The sequence below is a fragment of the Myxine glutinosa genome, chromosome 2, assembly GCF_964187855.1.
Source record: "Myxine glutinosa chromosome 2, kmMyxGlut1.1, whole genome shotgun sequence".
Classification (NCBI taxonomy): domain Eukaryota; kingdom Metazoa; phylum Chordata; class Myxini; order Myxiniformes; family Myxinidae; genus Myxine; species Myxine glutinosa.
The window spans coordinates 157966971-157985840 of record NC_136262.1 but is presented as its reverse complement, the minus strand read 5'-3'; the positions used below and the strand labels follow the sequence as shown (position 1 = coordinate 157985840).

At 49.1% G+C, this 18870-nt stretch overlaps 1 protein-coding gene across 1 annotated transcript in view; it reads left to right on the top strand.

Moving 5' to 3' along the window:
- Positions 1–2693: 2693 nt before the first annotated feature.
- The window catches only part of LOC144890818 (disabled homolog 2-interacting protein-like), a 51158-nt gene continuing 34981 nt past the window's right edge, over positions 2694–18870 (top strand). The window contains exon 1 of the mRNA XM_078772659.1: positions 2694–2972. Coding sequence (XP_078628785.1) covers positions 2694–2972 — 279 coding nt within the window. The remainder of the gene's footprint in view (positions 2973–18870) is intronic.

Genomic DNA, 18870 nt, shown 5'->3' with positions numbered 1-18870 from the left:
GCATGTCATTTTCCCCACACATATTTCTCACGTATATCAATTTAATTATGTTCATTAATCAAATAATTGCTTCACTACGCCCCCAGTGGTGTTTACAATAGAGGACATGGATTTCTCGCCCCCCCCCCCCACCCCCCCCCCCCCCCATTGGAGGAAGACCCTCTCTTGTTCATCTTGCACGTTGGTTTGGCTGATTCCAGGTATGGATGACGGATTATGCAGAGTTGTGGGTTCAAATCGACATGAAAGTGACAATAATAAATAAATAAATATATATATGTTCTAATCTTTTGGAAACCATGCTGGATTCACCTTTACCCTGATTGTTGATGAACACCCACCTGGCTCACCAATGACTAATGTAATACCTGCCCAATTCAAACCACTTACTCAGACTGCAATTCCACCTTTTGTGGTCGACGCTAATGTCACCATCACACGGATCATCGTGTTTAATATTGAACACGTTTCTCAAGATTGCCATTGTTAGATAAAGTTGTGATATGGATGGAGAATTAGCACCGGCTACGTTTATATTTACGGTCGTAGTTTTTCGCCTATTTTTATGTTATTTTGTTTCATTATTTTTTGTGTTTAATTTCATAATCGTAAACATCAGGTGAATTCTTGTTCGTAAACGCAAAGCCATGGACAGCTCCGCATCGCACGGTGACGGATGCTTGTCGATTACAGAATCGTCGTCACAACCCAAGTCATCAATGTGGGTCACATGGTTTACTGTTAGTAAAATGACTAGTGAAACGACATCAGGTGTTAACTTCGTTATGATTATTTTGTTAACAATGTCCTTCTCCAAATTTGGAATTGTTACATCATAAGAACCACACAGAATTCCACGCAGCCAGTTAGTTCATGATAAGGCCAAGATCCAGAAGGATAGGAAACGTGACTTGGCGTATGGCATCGGATGTGGAGACCCATCACACACTGAGCCCTCCGCATGGGAGAACGTTGGCAAAGTCTTCAGGCCCGTATGAATCACCATCGTCGTCCGGCTTATGAAAAGGCTCTGCTGTGAATACCCATTTGAACCTGCACGGTCACAGCTTCGATAACAGTCAAGTCGTCTTCTTGGGTAGAGAAGAAAAGTGCTTTGCTCGTGGTGTAAAAGAATCAATTTGAGAAAGAGTTGAATCACCATCTCTCAACAAAAGGGGCGGTTTGCGATGTAACCTGTCACGGACGTGGGACAAGGCTATTACATCTGTCCCACGTCGTCTACAATCATCACGGGACGCTGGATTGGTCAACAGACCACGTGGCAATGACTTGGAAATTTCCGAGGTTCCTCTTCACTTGAACGTCTGCTGTGAACAAGACGAGTGGATTCTTGCTGAAACGTCGGCTCCTCCAACTTGCAAGTCCAGCTTTTTCAATTATAAACTTTTACTGATTTATTTCCACCGGATGAATCACAACAACGTGCAAGCATTTCCATGCTGTTTCTGCAATTTCCATAATTGGAACGTTTCCATCTTGTCCACCCCATGCCCATTTTCCCCACATCCCTAATTTCCTCCAAGTCCCCCTCGATTTTGTACCCCAACCCTGTTGTTGGTGTTTCCCCTCTCTCCTTCTCCTGTTCCTTTTGCTCCGTTTCGTCCTGATCCATTCTACGTTCGAGCTCCTTCACGAACCTCGTCATTATACACAAAAAAGCATTTGTAACTCGACTCCAAGAAAATAAGTTGATTATATTTTATTATTTTCCAGTTTGTAAAAAGGTTTGGCTTCAGTTTGAAAAATCCCATAGGAAGGTCGCCCTTCCTTTAATTGTCAAATCATTCCTTTCCATTCGATTCAATTCCCTCCCCTCATTCTTTAGCTTCCCCTGCTGGCCCACAGCAGTAGAGTTAGTGATTGGCCTTTTGTATTTTCTGTGTTTCGTTTTCTGTTTGGATGTCGATAATAAGTTATTCATTTATAATCAAGGTGGAGTGACGTGTTCACTTCCATGGTGAAATTAGACTCTAAAGCAAATAAGTTTTGAAGTTAAGAGAACAGGTATCCACCAGACCAGTTTGGCAGGCCAAGCTTGCTGTGCCCTCTGGGTGTTGCAAGAGTTGCTTAATTAACAATAATGTGACGGATCCTGGAACCAACCTCACACAAAATGACCTGCATTCGTCATAGGCGCAAACACCATACGCAGCTTCTCTCACAGCGGGTGGACACATGGAGAAAGTGAGACGGTTACATTCCCCCCCCCCCCCCCACGCCTCCCCCCACCCCCCCCCCACGCCCCCACCCCCCAGCCAGTGAGCATCACCATCGATGCTGCGTGGTCCAACTACCTTGAAATATCCGAAGCCCTGGAGCAGCTTCGTGGCAGCAACACCGAGACACAGGACACACAGTCAGATGCAGCTATTTGGTTGAATGGCATGATCACCTGACCGACATTTTCACTGTATACCTATTCTTTTGGAAGCCCTTTCTAACTGAGATGAATGACACCCACAAAAAATTCTTTTATAAATGCACAATAGTCATTGTTGATAATTGCTTTATCTGTGTGTAAACCACGTGATACTAAATTGATAAATAATCATTCTCAGCACTCTTTTGAAGGCTGATAATTATGAAAAGAACATCAGTGAGTGAAAATATGGAGCAGGCAATTTAACAGAGAGGATATCCTGGTCGTGGTCGTGGTCGTCGTAGTCGTGGTCATGCTCGTAGTGGTCGTCGGGGTCATGCTCGTAGTGGTCGTTGTGATCGTGGTCATGGTCGTGGTCGTGGTCGTGGTCGTGGTCGTGGTCGTCGTAGTCGTAGTCGTGGTCGTGCTCGCTGTGGTCGTCGTGGTCATGCTCGTAGTGGTCGTTGTGATCGTGGTCATGGTCGTAGTGGTCGTCGAGGGCATGGTCATGGTGGAGGCAGGGGTCAAGACAATATGTAACAAGAACAAGAAAGAGCAATCAGAGATAGCAAACCTTCACCAGGATGTGTCAGTGGTTTTCAAGGCTTTTGTGTTAAAACAAATATGACGGCCGAACCACGTGACCGATGACGTCATCATTATATTTTTTCTCCACCAATTTATCCCAAGATCATGCTCAAGAAATTTCATCTTGATCGGATGAAGTTTTGTACTTGTCGAATTATGACGTCATAATGGAGGCACCTATGACATCATCATTAACAGATGTTCTTCCAAATGTAGAGTTCTTTACAATGAGTCGTCAATTTTTTTTCTTTTCAGCGCTTTCGGAGATATGGAGGTGCAAAGTTTTTCGGTGTTTCCAAGATGACGGTCGACCCACGTGACCTATGACGTCATAATTATCATTAAAAAATACCGCAGGTGGAGTTGCACCTATGGTGTAAATTTCCTGCCAATCGGACCAACGGTTGTAGAGAAAATCATATTTATTCTGTGCGGACAAACAGACAGACAAACAGACAGACAGACAAACAAACTCAAATGCAACGAGAACGCCACTCAGTAGAGCGCATACTCCCGCCGTGAGTCAAGTTGGAATAGTACAATTTCACAACAGTTTGAGGGAGTAGTTCAGTGACAACACAAGACAACACAAGACAGACACTGCACAGATATATATATCGATATAATATATAGAAGATAATGTTAAAAAAAACAAGGCAATTTCACTTACATTTTCGGATTCAGCGTTCAATTCTACATAAGTGAGTGTATTTTGAGGCATGTGTGACTTCAAATAAAATTGTAAGCCAGGAAAACGTGCGTTTCATTCCTTAGGGATACAATTTAGCGGCTACCGCTGGGTATACACAATCGCCTTGCACCTACCGAGGACGCGGAGCGATCACCATGCCGGGCTCGCCCAGGACGCCCGGGCACGCCCGGTCTCGCCTTTCCAGGGCTCGCCCAGGACGCCCGGGCATGCCCGCTCTCGACTTGCCAGGCCTCGTCCAGGACGCCTGGGCATGTCCAGACTCGCCTTTCCAGGGTTCGCCCAGGACGTCCGGGCACGCCCGGCCTCGCCTTTCCAGGGCTCGTCCAGGACGCCCGGGCATGCCCGCTCTCGACTTGCCAGGCCTCGTCCAGGACGCCCGGGCATGTCCAGACTCGCCTTTCCAGGTTTCGCCCAGGACGCCCGGGCACGCCCGGTCTCGCCTTTCCAGGGTTCGCCCAGGACGCCCGGGCACGCCCAGCCTCGCCTTTCCAGGGCTCGTCCAGGACGCCCGGGCATGCCCGCTCTCGACTTGCCAGGCCTCGTCCAGGACGCCCGGGCATGTCCAGACTCGCCTTTCCAGGGTTCGCCCAGGACGCCCGGGCACGCCCAGCCTCGCCTTTCCAGGGCTCGTCCAGGACGCCCGGGCATGCCCGCTCTCGACTTGCCAGGCCTCGTCCAGGACGCCCGGGCATGTCCAGACTCGCCTTTCCAGGTTTCGCCCAGGACGCCCGGGCACGCCCGGTCTCGCCTTTCCCGGGCAAACGCTCCGGGATAATGTGTATATATATTGCTGCCCGATAAACGGGCTTTTCAGAGTACCCGAGTTGATTTGACACAATAAAGAAACTCGGACGAATTCCAGCTTTTTGTCGCGTCCATTCTTCCGATTTACGTTGGAGCCCAGCTCCTACAACAACATGTAAAACTGGCCCAAACGTGAAAACAAAACTCGCTTATTTTAAGTCGTACGAGCTAATGCGACCAGTCATTCTTCTGGGAAGAATCCCGTGCACATGCAGGTCACACTTATAACTCACCTAAGTCTTTATAAGTTCATCAAATACTGACACCGCGATTGACATTCGCTGAGGTAAATGTTGATATCTCTTCTGATGTAAAAAAAAAAAACAGTTTTAAAGCATTATACGTATCAAACGATACATTTTCTGAAACGGGGAAACCTAATACACACTTTGGTGGTTTCAAAATGACAGAATATGTCTTCATTAGAAAGAAAAAAAGAACCTTGAAGATGACGCTGCTAACACAATACACCACTCTAATGCATAACCACGAGTTTAAACTACATTTACAACAAATATGAAAACTATTTTCATAACACAATGTTATATATAGAACACATAGAAGATAATGTTTTTAAAAATGAGCCCTGTCTTCCAATGGTAAAAAAATCCTTCAACAAATTCCTGGATCCGGAATAATATCCTGAGCTTCACCAAAAACTAATCAATTCTTCCTTATCCCAAGGGCAATCATCCCACCAACTTTCATCCAAATCCGTTCAGAACTTTTCCAGATATCCTGTTCACAAACACACGAACACACACGCATGGACACGATCGAATGCATCACTCTCTGGCGGGAGTAATAACCTCTCAGGCGAGGGTAACTAGACGGAGGCTGTCTGCTGTCACTAATGAAATATTAAAGGGCAACAATAGTTATCAGAGGTTTGACCATGAGATAAGCAGGTTGTCATGTATGAAGCTGCAAATATTCATCGTTGTATCCCTACACCGTGACCGCATTGTATCCCTACGCCCATGCTCGGATGGCGCTGAGATGAATCGGGCCTGTATTGGCAGAGTGAATAAACGTGCATGACAATCGATCGTAGTTTGTCGAGATACCTTCCATAGCGACGAGGATAAACATCTGGACCATGACTTCTTTCGGCCATATCGATGAATTCGCCCCTCATGACGGGGAGTATTCTGAGCGGTTGTCTTTTTACTTCGAGACGAACGGCATCGCGACCGAAGCCCGGATGAAGGCCGTCTTCCTGTCCGTTTGCGGAGGTGAGACGTTCACACTCGTTAAAAACCTGATTCGGCCTCGGACAATCCAGGAGCTCACGTATGCAGAGCTCAAGGCCGCTTTGAAGGAACATTGTAATCCATCTCCTTCAGTCATCCTGTGTCGGTTTAATTTTTACATGTGCAGACAACAGCAAGGTCAGTCGATCGCAGACTTCATTGCACACCTCAAAAAACTGTCACATCTGTGTGAGTTTGGGGACACGATTGATGACATGCTCCGTGATTTGCTGGTGGTTGGCATGTCCGATGACCGCACTCGTAGACGCCTTCTTGCTGAGAGAAGACTGACGTTCCAAAATGCCAGAGACGCCGCCATTTCCATGGAGAGTGCTGAACGCAACGCTACAAGCATCGGTGCCACTCGCTCGTCTGGTACCAGCCCTGCTGTGAATCGGTTGGATCATGTTCAGCCAAAACGTTGGAACAAAGCTCCTCGTCAGAAGCCAGTGCAGTCTCAAACACACAACAAATGTTTTCAGTGCAACGGAAAGCACCCTCCGGAGACGTGTCGGTTCAAAGATGCAACCTGCCATTTCTGTTCGAAAACTGGCCATATTGCTCCAGCTTGCATCACTCGCAAATCGGGAAAAGGGAAAGCTGCTGACAAGATTCATCAGTTTATCGATTCGGAGGAACCTGAGCTTGACCAGGTGAGCTCTGTTTCTGACAACTCAGAATCGTATGACCTGCTTCATATTGATTCTCACCATAGGCGGGACCCTCTTCTTGCCACTGTTGTCGTCAACAATCGACCATTGCAAATGGAGGTCGACACTGGTGCGGCCATCTCGCTCATCAGCCATGCTGTTTTCACAAACCTGTGGAGTGATGCTGACCGACCCCATCTGAAACCTACTACCTATGGACTCTCCACCTATACAGGTGAGAAGATTGTTCCCTGCGGTACATGTGACGTCACGGTGGGCTACGATAACCGTGACTTTCACCTACCCCTGATCGCCATTCCTGGAAAGGGCCCTTCCTTACTCAGCAGGAGCTGGTTGAGCATAATTCGACTGAAGTGGAAAAGCATTCATCAACTCCGGGCAGTCAACGTTTCTGCTACCGCAGCATACACAATCAAAAATGTGCTGGATACGTACCCGGATGTCTTCAAGGATGAGCTTGGAACCTTGAAAGGACATACGGCTAAACTCAGGGTTGACCGGGATGCCAATCCTATATTTTGCAGAGCTCGCCCAGTCCCTTTTGCCCTGCGTGAGCGGATTGACAAGGAACTGGATCATCTTGAAAATCTCCTTTTCTTCTCAATTTGCCCCCTCTCACTCCCTCTCCTCAAAGCGTCCTCCCCGCTTCTTCCCCCTTCCAACTCTCACCTCCATCTCCCCCAACCTTCTGCCTCGCTCTTCTCCCTCCTCAAATAACACCTCATTGTGCCTCACCCAATCACCATCAAACCTTTTGTCCGCCCCATCCTTCCCTTTCTCCGAGCTATTCTGAAATCTCTGACACACCTTCAACAGCTCTCCCTACCTCTTCCACCTCTTCCACATCTTACCCTACCCCTCCTCCCCCCTGTTCTGTATCCGATGCTCCCCCTTCCTCTTCATTAACGGTATGGACCTCAAACATCCGGGCCTTCGTTCAAACTTAACTGATCTCTCCATACAGGTTGCTTCTGTCAAACCAGACGTGATCTGCTTAACAGAAACTTTCCTCCTTCATGATGTCTCTGATTCCTTAGTATCTCTCCCGGGTTACTCCCTCTTCCGGTATGATAGACCTGAGCCTCGTCCTGGAGGTGGGGTTGCTATCTTTATCAAAAACTCTCTTCCTCACTCGCCCTGCACTGCACTCTCTCCACCTCACCCCCAGGAATACCTCTGGCTACGGCTTCCCCTTCGCTCCCACCTCTTGTTCATATGTGTGTTGTACCGTCCACCAAACAGTGATGACTCCATCTACATCTCACTGTCTGATAATATGGACCAACTTCTATCTACTCATCCCAACTCTCTCTTCCTCATATGTGGTGATTTCAACTGTCATCATGCCAGTTGGCTGGGTGTGGGTACCTCTCTCACCAGCCATGGCTCCTCAGCAAAGGACTTCTGCGACTCACTGGGACTGACACAATCTGTCAATTTCCCGACCCGGATCTCAGTCAACGGAGCATCTTCTCTTCTGGACTTGGTTATGACTAACTTCCCTGAAAATGTCTGCTGCTCTTCTTCTGCTCCAATCGGATCATCTGATCATGTCCTTGTTAAAGTGGACATCTCTCTGACCATTCTCAGGGAGCCTGCTCAGCGTCGACGAGCCTGGCATTTCACTCAGGCCAACTGGCACGGTCTTCAAGCAGCCATCAATCATCTGGACTGGTCTCCCATCTCTACCACCTCTGACATCAACTCATCCTGGGAATTCTTCCAAAGTAAATTGCTCTCTCTCATGCACAGATTTATCCCATCTCGTCTTCAGTTGTCATACCCTTCCTCAAGTCCATGGTACACGGAATCTTGTGGTGAGGCTGTTGCCCAGAAACAACTTGCCTTCGTCTCCTGGAAAGCAAATCCAACGGAAGGAAATCTCATTTCCTTTCACAAAGCCCGAAACAAGTGTGTGTCCACCCTCAGGAGAGCCAGGAAACAATATCTCTCCGTTCTCAAGACCGAACTCTCTTATCTGTCTCCCTCTTCCAAATCCTGGTGGCGTCTGGTCAAATCCGTTTCTGGTGTTTGTTCCCCCTCCATCCCCTCCCTTACCTCAAACGGCTACACAGCTGACTCCGCACGTGAAAAAGCTGAATGCCTCAACTCTGTGTTTGCCTCTAAATCTTGTGTCCCAAACCCATCCCTCTCTGTACCCACCATACCCAGTCGTACCCAGCTGCTCCTGGACTCCGTGTCCTTTCCTCCTGACAAGGTGGAAAAGTTTCTGTCAACCCTCGACTCTGATTCTGCAACTGGACCCGACGGCATCAGCCCACGGGTCCTAAAATCCTGCTCTGCCGCTCTATCTCACCCTCTCTCTGTTCTCTTCACCCTCTCTTTTGCTCAAGGTCAACTGCCATCTGCTTGGAAATCAGCCAACATCACCGCTTTGCACAAAAAAGGTGCAAAAACAGATCCTAGCAACTACAGACCAATCAGCCTTCTCCCAATTATCAGCAAAGTCATGGAATCCATCATTGCTTTGGATATGAAATCTTTCCTCTTCTCCAATGGCTTGATCTCTGATCATCAATTTGGTTTCAGACCAGGTCACTCTACTCTGGACATGCTGCTTCTGCTGTCTCCACAATGGATGGAGGTCCTCAATGCCAAACAGGATATTAGAGCTGTCTCCCTCGACATATTAGACTGGTTCAATTTCCAGCAAATGTGATTGCATGAGGCATTTTTGAGGAAAAGCAAACAAATAGGTTTTTCTTAAAGGGGATTTTGTGCTGAATATGAATATCTTGTTTGTGTTTCCCAAAATTGCCTAATTAGGTCATTAATTAAGGTCAAAGGTCAATAATCCTCCCCGAATATGAATATCCTCCCCGCTTCTTCCCCCTTCCAACTTTCACCTTCATCTTCCTCAACCTTCTGCCTCACTCTTCCCCCTCCTCAAATAACACCTCACTGCGCCTCACCCAAACACCATCAAACCTTTTGTCCGCCCCATTCTTCCCTTTCTCCAAGCTATTCTGTAATCTCTGACACACCTGCAACAGCTCTCCCTACCTCTTCCTCCTCTTCCACATCCTGCCCTACCGCTCCCCCCCCCCCCCCCCTGTTCTGTATCCGATGCTCCCCCTTCCTCTTCCTTAACAGTATGGACCTCAAACATCCGGGGCCTTCGCTCAAACTTAACTGATCTCTCCATACAGGTTGCTTCTGACAAACCAGACGTGATCTGCTTAACAGAAACCTTCCTCCTTCATGATGTCTCTGATTCCTTGGTATCTCTCCCAGGTTACTCCCTCCTCTGGTATGATAGACCTGAGCCTCGTCCTGGAGGTGGGGTTGCTATCTTTATAAAAAAACTCTCTTCCTCACTCGCCCTGCACTGCCCTCTCTCCACCTCACCCCCAGGAATACCTTTGGCTACGGCTTCCCCTTCGCTCCCACCTTTTGTTCATATGCGTGTTGTACCGTCCACCAAACAGTGATGACTCCATCTACATCTCGCTGTCTGATAATATGGACCAACTTCTATCTACCCATCCCAACTCTCTCTTCCTCATATGTGGTGATTTCAACTGTCACCATGCCAGTTGGCTGGGGGTGGGTACCTCTCTCACCAGCCATGGCTCTTCAGCAAAGGACTTCTGTGACTCACTGGGACTGACACAATCTGTCAATTTCCCAACCTGGATCTCAGTCAATGGAGAATCTTCTCTTCTGGACTTGGTTATGACTAACTTCCCTGAAAATGTCTGCTGCTCTTCTTCTGCTCCAATCGGCTCTTCTGATCATGTGCTTGTTAAAGTGGACATCTCTCTGACCATTTTCAGAGAGCCTCCTCAGCGTCGACGAGTCTGGCATTTCACTCAGGCCAACTGGCACGGTATTCAAGCAGCCATCAATCATCTGGACTGGTCTCCCATCTCTACTGCCTCTGACATCAACTCATCCTGGGAATTCTTCCAAAGTAAATTGCTCTCTCTCATGCACAGATTTATCCCTTCTCGTCTTCAGTTGTCATACCCTTCCTCCCGTCCATGGTACACGGAATCTTGTGGTGAGGCTATTGCCCAGAAACAACTTGCTTTCGTCTCCTGGAAAGCAAATCCAACGGAAGGAAATCTCATTTCCTTTCACAAAGCCCGAAACAAGTGTGTATCCACCCTCAGGAGAGCCAGGAAACAATATCTCTCCGTCCTCAGGACCGAACTCTCTTGGCTGTCTCCCTCTTCCAAATCCTGGTGGCGTCTGGTGAAATCTGTTTCTGGTGTTTGTTCCCCCTCCATCCCCTCCCTCACCTTAAATGGCCACACGGCTGACTCCGCACGTGAAAAAGCTGAATGCATCAACTCTGTGTTTGCCTCTAAATCTTGTGTCCCAAACCCATCCCTCTCTGTACCCACCGTACCCAGTCGTACCCAGCTGCTCCTGGACTCTGTGTCCTTTCCTCCTGACAAGGTGGAAAAGTTTCTGTCAACCCTCGACTCTGATTCTGCAACTGGACCTGACGGCATCAGCCCACGGGTCCTAAAATCATGTTCTTCTGCTCTTTCACTCCCCCTCTCTGTTCTCTTCACCCTCTCTTTTGCTCAAGGTCATCTTCCATCTGCTTGGAAATCTGCCAACATCACCGCTTTGCACAAAAAAGGTGCAAAAACAGATCCCAGCAACTACAGACCAATCAGCCTTCTCCCAATTATCAGCAAAGTCATGGAATCCATCATTGCTTCAGATATGAAATCTTTCCTCTTCTCCAATGGCTTGATTTCTGATCATCAATTTGGTTTCAGACCTGGACACTCCACTCTGGACATGCTGCTTCTGCTTTCTCAACAATGGATGGAGGTCCTCAATGCCAAACAGGAAATTAGAGCAGTCTCCCTTGACATATCATGTGCCTTCGATACGGTCTGGCACCCCGCTCTGCTCACCAAACTCTCCTCTTTTGGTATCCATGGAAATCTCCACGCATGGCTGGCGCACTTCCCCTCTAGTCGTCGTCAACGTGTGGCCCTGAATGGGTTTCTCTCATCTCCTCTTCCTGTTCAGGCTGGAGTTCCACAAGGCAGTGTTCTGGGCCCTGTGCTTTTTCTGGTCTTCATCAATGATCTCTCTGACTCTCTTGAAAATCCTCTCTATCTCTTTGCTGACGACTCTACTCTCTGTCGCTCCATTCTTCATCCCTCAGATCGGCAGTCTGCAGCCTCCTCACTCTCTGCAGACCTTGACAAAATCACAGACTGGGCAAACAAGTGGAACATGTCTTTCAATCCTGACAAATCTCACACTCTTACGATGCCTCTCCGAAAAGACCGACTGGAAAACCCTCCCATCCACTTTCTGAATAATCCTCTCCAAGAAGTTCTGTCACTCAAGCTTTTGGGTCTCACTATCTGCCATGATCTTTCCTGGAAAACCCACATTTCAAATCTGGCCTCCAAAGCCAGTCGCCGACTGGGCATCCTCCGTCGTGCGAAGTCCTTCCTTGGCACACCTGAGCTCCTCACCACATACAAGGCTTTCATCCGCAGCTCAATGGAATACTGCTCTCCCCTCTGGGCTGGTGCTCCTGCCTCACACCTAGCTCGCCTTCACGCTGTTGAAACCAAAGCATTCAGAATCATTGGAATCTCCCACGATGAAGCTAACTCCAAGGGCCTCTCACTCACTCACCGCAGGCAGGTTGGTGGTCTTTCCGTCTTCTACCGACTCCTCTCTGGCCTTGCCCCCCCAGCTCTCTCTGTGCTCTGTCCCGCAAATATTCCTACAGGTCGCACAAGATCTGCCTGCAACCCTCTTTTGGTTAAACTGCCAAAATCAAGACTCTCTGCTCACCTTCACTCCTTCATTCCTCTTTTCTCCTGCCTCTGGAACAAACTCCCTCACTCTCTTCAATCCCACTCCACCCTCCAAGTCTTTAAAACAGCTGTTCACCACCATCTCTTATCTTCCCCCATCCAAAACCTTGATCTTTTCTACCCCCGCTAATTCACCCCAGATCCACCTTGTTTGGAATTCCAAGTTCTTTCCTGGAAGTCCTGGCAGTGTCCATATGTTTTATACCTCTCCCACCTTCCCATGCCCCCCCCCCCCCCACAAAGCCCTCGCCCTCTCTCAGATCTCTCGATGTCTCCACGTCTCTCGGTCCCTGCTCTCAAATGTTGTGTTCGTGTCCTTCCCCCTCTCTCCCCATCTTGTCTACCACTCCCGATGTTATATGTTTTATGTGTCGGTTTGTCTTTCTGTGTGATTAATGTTCGCTCTTTCACGAGCCTCGATTTTGTATACAAGAAAGAAAAAAAAATCTGGGGATCATCGAGCAAATCCAGCATGCCGAATGGGCGGCGCCCATCGTTCCGGTCATAAAATCGGACCAGTCCATCCGCATATGTGGAGATTATAAAATGACCGTGAACAAGTGTTCTTCATTGGATAAATATCCAATCCCGAGGATCGAAGACCTCTATGCTCGTCTCACGGGAGGCAAGACTTTTACGAAACTCGATCTCAAATCCGCCTATCTACAGCTCCGCTTGGACGAGAATTCGAAACAGTATCTTACCATCAACACGCATCGTGGGTTGTACAGGTACCACCGACTCAGTTTTGGAGTGAAATCTGCACCTGGAATTTATCAGCGTGTCATGGACAGTTTGTTTGCCGCCGAACGCAACGTCGTTTGTTACCAGGATGATATTCTGGTTACTGGTCGTACGGACACGGAACATCTACAAAACCTGGATAGAGTTCTGAAGTAGATTTCGGACTCCGGCCTACGTTTGCGTCGAGACAAGTGCAAGTTTATGGTGCCATCAGTCACGTACCTGGGTCATACGATTGATGCCGAGGGTCTACACCCGACAGATGAGAAAGTCCGAGCTATCAAGGATGCTCCTGCTCCACGAGACGTGACCGAATTGAAGTCATACCTCGGTTTGCTTCAGTTCTATGGTCGTTACATCCCGAATGTGACCGGCGTTTTGGGCCCCCTTTATCGGCTTTTGAGGTAAGGAGTCTCCCGGAGCTGGGGGTCTACTGAACAATCAGCATTCCAGACCTCTAAGGATCTGCTCAAATCGTCCAATGTTCTCGTTCATTTTGATCCAGAGAAGGATCTTGTGCTGACATGCGATGCCTGTCGGTATGGAGTGGGGAGTGTATTATCACACGTGATGCCTGATGGTACGGAAAGACCTGTTGCATTTTCATCCAGAACGTTGTCCCTGGCAGAGAAGAACTATTCCCAACTTGACAAGGAAGGATTGGGAATCGTTTTCGGCGTCAGCAAATTTTGCCAGTACCTTCTTGGACATCATTTCACGATTCGCACTGATCACAAGCCGCTGATCAGTCTGTTTGGTCCAACTAAGGCGACATCTGACACACTACCGCCCAGGATCATCCGCTGGTCCCTGTTTCTCGCTGCTTATGACTACACCATATGTCATAAGCCCGGTTCGTCTATCACAAATGCAGATGCCATGAGTCGGTAACCCCTTCCAGAATCCGTTGATGATTCGCCTACACCAGGATCCATTATCGCACTGATGGATCATCTGGAAGATTGTGCTCTCGATTCCAGCCAGATCCGCACTCGTACTCGACGAGACCCCGTTCTGTCCAGAACTGTCCAGGCTGTACAGCTTGGATGGAATTTGCTACCTGAGGGTGACCCAGCTTTTGCGGCTTTTAAAGCACGTAAAAACGAACTCAGCGTGGAAAATGGTTGCCTACTCTGGGGATGTCGTGTCGTGATCCCGGGAAATCTGCGTTCCAGGGTCATGGATGAAATCCATGACTGTCACCCCGGGATTGTGAAGATGAAGTCACTCGCTAGAAACTTTGTGTGGTGGCCGAATCTTGATGCTGATATCGAACATCATGTTCGACATTGTTACCCCTGCCAGAGCACCCGGAATACACCTGCGAAAGCACCACTGCATCCCTGGGAATGGCCCAGCGAATCGTGGCATCGCCTTCATCTCGATTATGCCGGGCCTATTAACGGCAGCATGATTCTAATAATTACGGACGTGCACACAAAATGGATTGATGCCTATGTGACGCGTGGTACTACGTCAGCCATTGTCATCGAAAGATTCAGATGCTGTTTCACCACTCATGGTCTGCCCAGGATGATCGTGAGTGATAACGGTTCGTGTTTTTCCAGTCCCAAGTTTGCTGAGGTCACACGTCGGAACGGCATCAAACATAAGTTTGTCAGCCCAGATCACCAGGCTTCAAATGGCTTGGCCGAACGATCCGTGGGAATCATCAAACCCGGATTGCGGAAACTTCAGGAGGGAATCCTGGAAAGAAAGCTTTCTCGTCTCCTGTTCAAGTACCGCATCACGCCACAATCGACAACCAGTGCAGCTCCGTCTGAGTTATTGATGAAATGACACTTGAGATCGACACTTGACAATCTCAAACCAGACATATCATCAAATGTTTATCAGAGCCAGCTTAATCAAAAGTTGGTGCACGATAAGACGTCCAACAGTCGATGTATCAACATCGTAGATCCAGTGTTTGCCCGAAATTTTGGTGCAGGTGCAACGTGGCTACCGGGGGACATCATCGAGAAGCCAGGTCCACTGTCCTGTGTGATTCGCCTGCAGGACGGCCGCGAAATTCGTCGACATCAGGACCACATAACCTACCATCACTGTGAGTCGATAGAGCCTGCAGCATCGTCACAGTCAGGACAACAGTTCGACCCACCACTGCCAGAGATCGTCGTGGCCGCTCCAGCCGGCTCGGATGCCCCGAAAACCTCTGCGAACGCTATACCCTTCGTGGAGACCAAAGGAATCACCTCGGACTCTGTATCCACTGGTACACCGTGACCCAAAGGAATCACCTCGGACTCTGTATCCACTGGCATACCGCGACCCAAAGGGATCACCTCGGACTCTGTATCCACTGGTACACCGCGACCCAAAGGGATCACCTCGGACTCTGTATCCACTGGTACACCGCCACCCAAAGGGATCAGCTCGGACTCTGTATCCACTGGTACACCGCGACCCAAAGGGATCACCTCGGACTCTGTATCCACTGGTACACCGCGACCCAAAGGAATCACCTCGGACTCTGTATCCACTGGTACACCGCCACCCAAAGGGATCACCTCGGACTCTGTATCCACTGGTACACCGCCACCCAAAGGGATCACCTCGGACTCTGTATCCACTGGTACACCGCCACCCAAAGGAATCACCTCGGATTCTGTATCCACTGGTATACCGCCACCCAAAGGGATCACCTCGGACTCTGTATCCACTGGTACACCGCGACCCAAAGGAATCACCTCGGACTCTGTATCCACTGCTACACCGCGACGCTCAATGCGTGAGAGAAAAGCACCCGACCGGTTGAATCTTTGAAGATGTTTTTTTTCACGGTGACACATGTTCTATTTTCACGGTGACACACGTTCTATTTTCACGTTGACACATGTTCTATTTTCACGGTGACACATGTTCTATTTTCATGGTGACACATGTTCTATTTTCACGATGACACATGTTCTATTTTCACATTGACACACGTTCTATTTTCATAGTGACACATGTTCTATTTTCACGATGACACACGTTCTATTTTCACGTTGACACATGTTCTATTTTCACGGTGACACATGTTCTATTTTCACGGTGACACATGTTCTATTTTCACGTATTTTCATGATTCTCATAATCGTTTGCACACATATTTTCACATGTTTTGGAAATGTTGCTTTTGAAATGTCAATTCTTGAAATCTAGCAGGTATTGCTCTTGGTAATTTTGGACTTAAAGGGGAGGATGTCATGTATGAAGCTGCAAATATTCACGATCCCACACCCCCTCTCGCACATTTCCATCCCTCCTCCTCGCACGATCCCACACCCCCTCTCGCACATTTCCATCCCTCCCCCTCGCACATCCTCATCCTCTTGCACATCTCCATTCCCCTCCCCCCTCGCACGATCCCACAATCCCCTCTCGCACATTTCCATCCCTCCTCCTCGCACGATCCCACACCTTCTCTCGCACATTTGCACCTCCTTCCCTTCGCACGATCCCACACCACCTCTCGCACAATTCCATTCCCCTCCCCCCCCCCCCCCCCCACTCGCACGATCCCACACCCCATCTCGCACATTTCCATTCCCCTCCCCCCTCCTCGCACGATCCCACACATCCTCTCGCACATTTCCACACCTCTCCTCGCACGATCCCACACATCCTCTCGCACATTTCAATCCCTCCACTCGCACGATCCCACACCCCTCTCGCACATTCACACCCCCTCCTCCCTCCTCGCATGACCCCACGCCTCCTCTCGCACATTCCCACCGCCTCCCCCTCGCACGATCCCACACCTCCTTGCACATTTCCATTCCCCTCCTCCTCTTCGCACGATCCCACACCCCCCTCGCACGATCCCACACCCTCCTCGCACATTCCCACACCCCCCGTCGCACATTCCCACACCTCCCCTCGCACGATCCCACAACCCCTCTCGCACATTCCCACACCCTCCTCGCACGATCCCACACCCTCCTCGCACGATCCCACACCCTCCTCGCATGATCCCACACCCTCCTCGCACGATCCCACACCCTCCTCGCACGATCCCACACCCTCGTCGCATTTCAATTATCCTGACGATTCGCCGACTACGTTAATTAGCAACGTTAGTTTTAGTGAGATATATTGAACAACACGTTTGTTACCTCCGCCACCAAAGGTGGATGGATGGAGGTTTTGTCTTCTCCACTGTCTGTTTGTCTGTTTGTCTGACAGTTTGTGAACAAAATATCTCAAAAAGTTGTGATTCGGCCGAAATTTGGGAGAGATGCAGCGTAAGTGACAAGGACGAAATGATTCGATTTTGGTGAAGATCCGGATCCGGATCCGGCTAGTAGAATGTTTTTAGATGATTCTTCACCATTGGGAGATCGGGCCCAAACGATACATCGCAAGATATCACAATAAAAATATGGATGGATTTGGACGAAACTTATTGGACAGGTTGTGTCTGTGATGAGGATGAATCGATTCTATTTTGGTGAAGATCCGGATCCGGCTACTACAATTTTAATAGTGATTCTTCACCATTGAGTGACAGGGCCAAAAACGATAAATAGCAGGATATCACAAAAAGTTGTGGACGGATGATTTTGATTAAATGTGATTCTGTTTTGTGATTTTCTGGTCTACTCTGGGATATAAAACCTAAACTGTTCATCTGGCTGAGGTATGCTCTCCACTGAGGGACGTTCGACTTTCCTGATTGGGGCTTTCTTTCACCATCATTGACACTTTCATTTTGCAATTTATCATTTATTTTCCTTTCAACGTCTGATCTCTGGGAACATAAAACAATTTCATAACATTATTTTTGGCAATAAGTGTGCGGATGACGAAAATTGACACTGAATTGTTGGCAGTAAACATAAACTTCTGGGAGCATGCGAGACAGCACTTTGTTGCCTATACACTGCCCAAACAAAGGGAGGGTTTTCTGTGGAACCCTGTTCTTCGGGTCCCTGCTAGTTTCAACAAAAGTAGAAACGATGATACAATCCACGTGGTTTCGTTTAGTTTGCTGTCCCTGGTAATCAATTATCCTCACGATGTCGCTGGTAAGATGGATCCAACATGGCGGATCGCAAGAATAGTCGGGGGAGGGGTGTTCGTTCGGGAAGGTTGAACTTGATGAGGTTAAATGGAAATAACACCTTCTATTAAAGGAATTATTGTAGCGGCTGCCGCTGGGGTTTCACAATCGCCTTGCACCTATCAAAGACGCGGAGCGATCACCATGCCGGGCTCGTCCAGGACGCCCGGGCAGGCCCGCGCTCAACTTGCCAGGCCTCGGTCGGGACGCCCGGGCATGCCCGGGCAGGCTCGCCCTCAACTTGCCAGGCCGCAGCCAGGACGCTGGGCCACGCCCCCTGGCGCCGGGCCTGGGCAAACCCCCTGGGTTAATAGATATATATTGCTGACCGATAAACGGGTTTTCAGAGTGCCTGAGTGTTTGATTTCAATAAAGCAACTCAGATGAATTCCAGCTTTTTGTCGCGTCCATTCTTCTGATCGACGTGGGAGCCCCAGCTCCTTCATTGGTGACCTATCGACATGGACACGGCAGTCGCCCTTAAACTGCCTACCTTCTGGGAGGCTCACGCTGCGGTTTGGTTCGCACAGGCGGAGTCCCTGTTCGCCCTGCGAGGCATCACGGCCGACGACACCCGCTTCCACCATGTGGTAGCTGCGCTCGAGTCGGCTACCGCAGCCCGCGCCCTGAGCCTCCTCGAAAGCCCGCCAGCCGCTGACAAATACGGCGCGATTAAGCAGCTTCTCCTCGATGCTTTCGCCCTCCCATCGGCGGAACGCGCACGGCGCCTGCTCGAACTGCCTGAGCTCGGCGACACGCGCCCTTCCGAGCGAATGGACTACATGCTTTCACTGCTCGGCGAGCACTCTCCGGCATTCCTGTTCC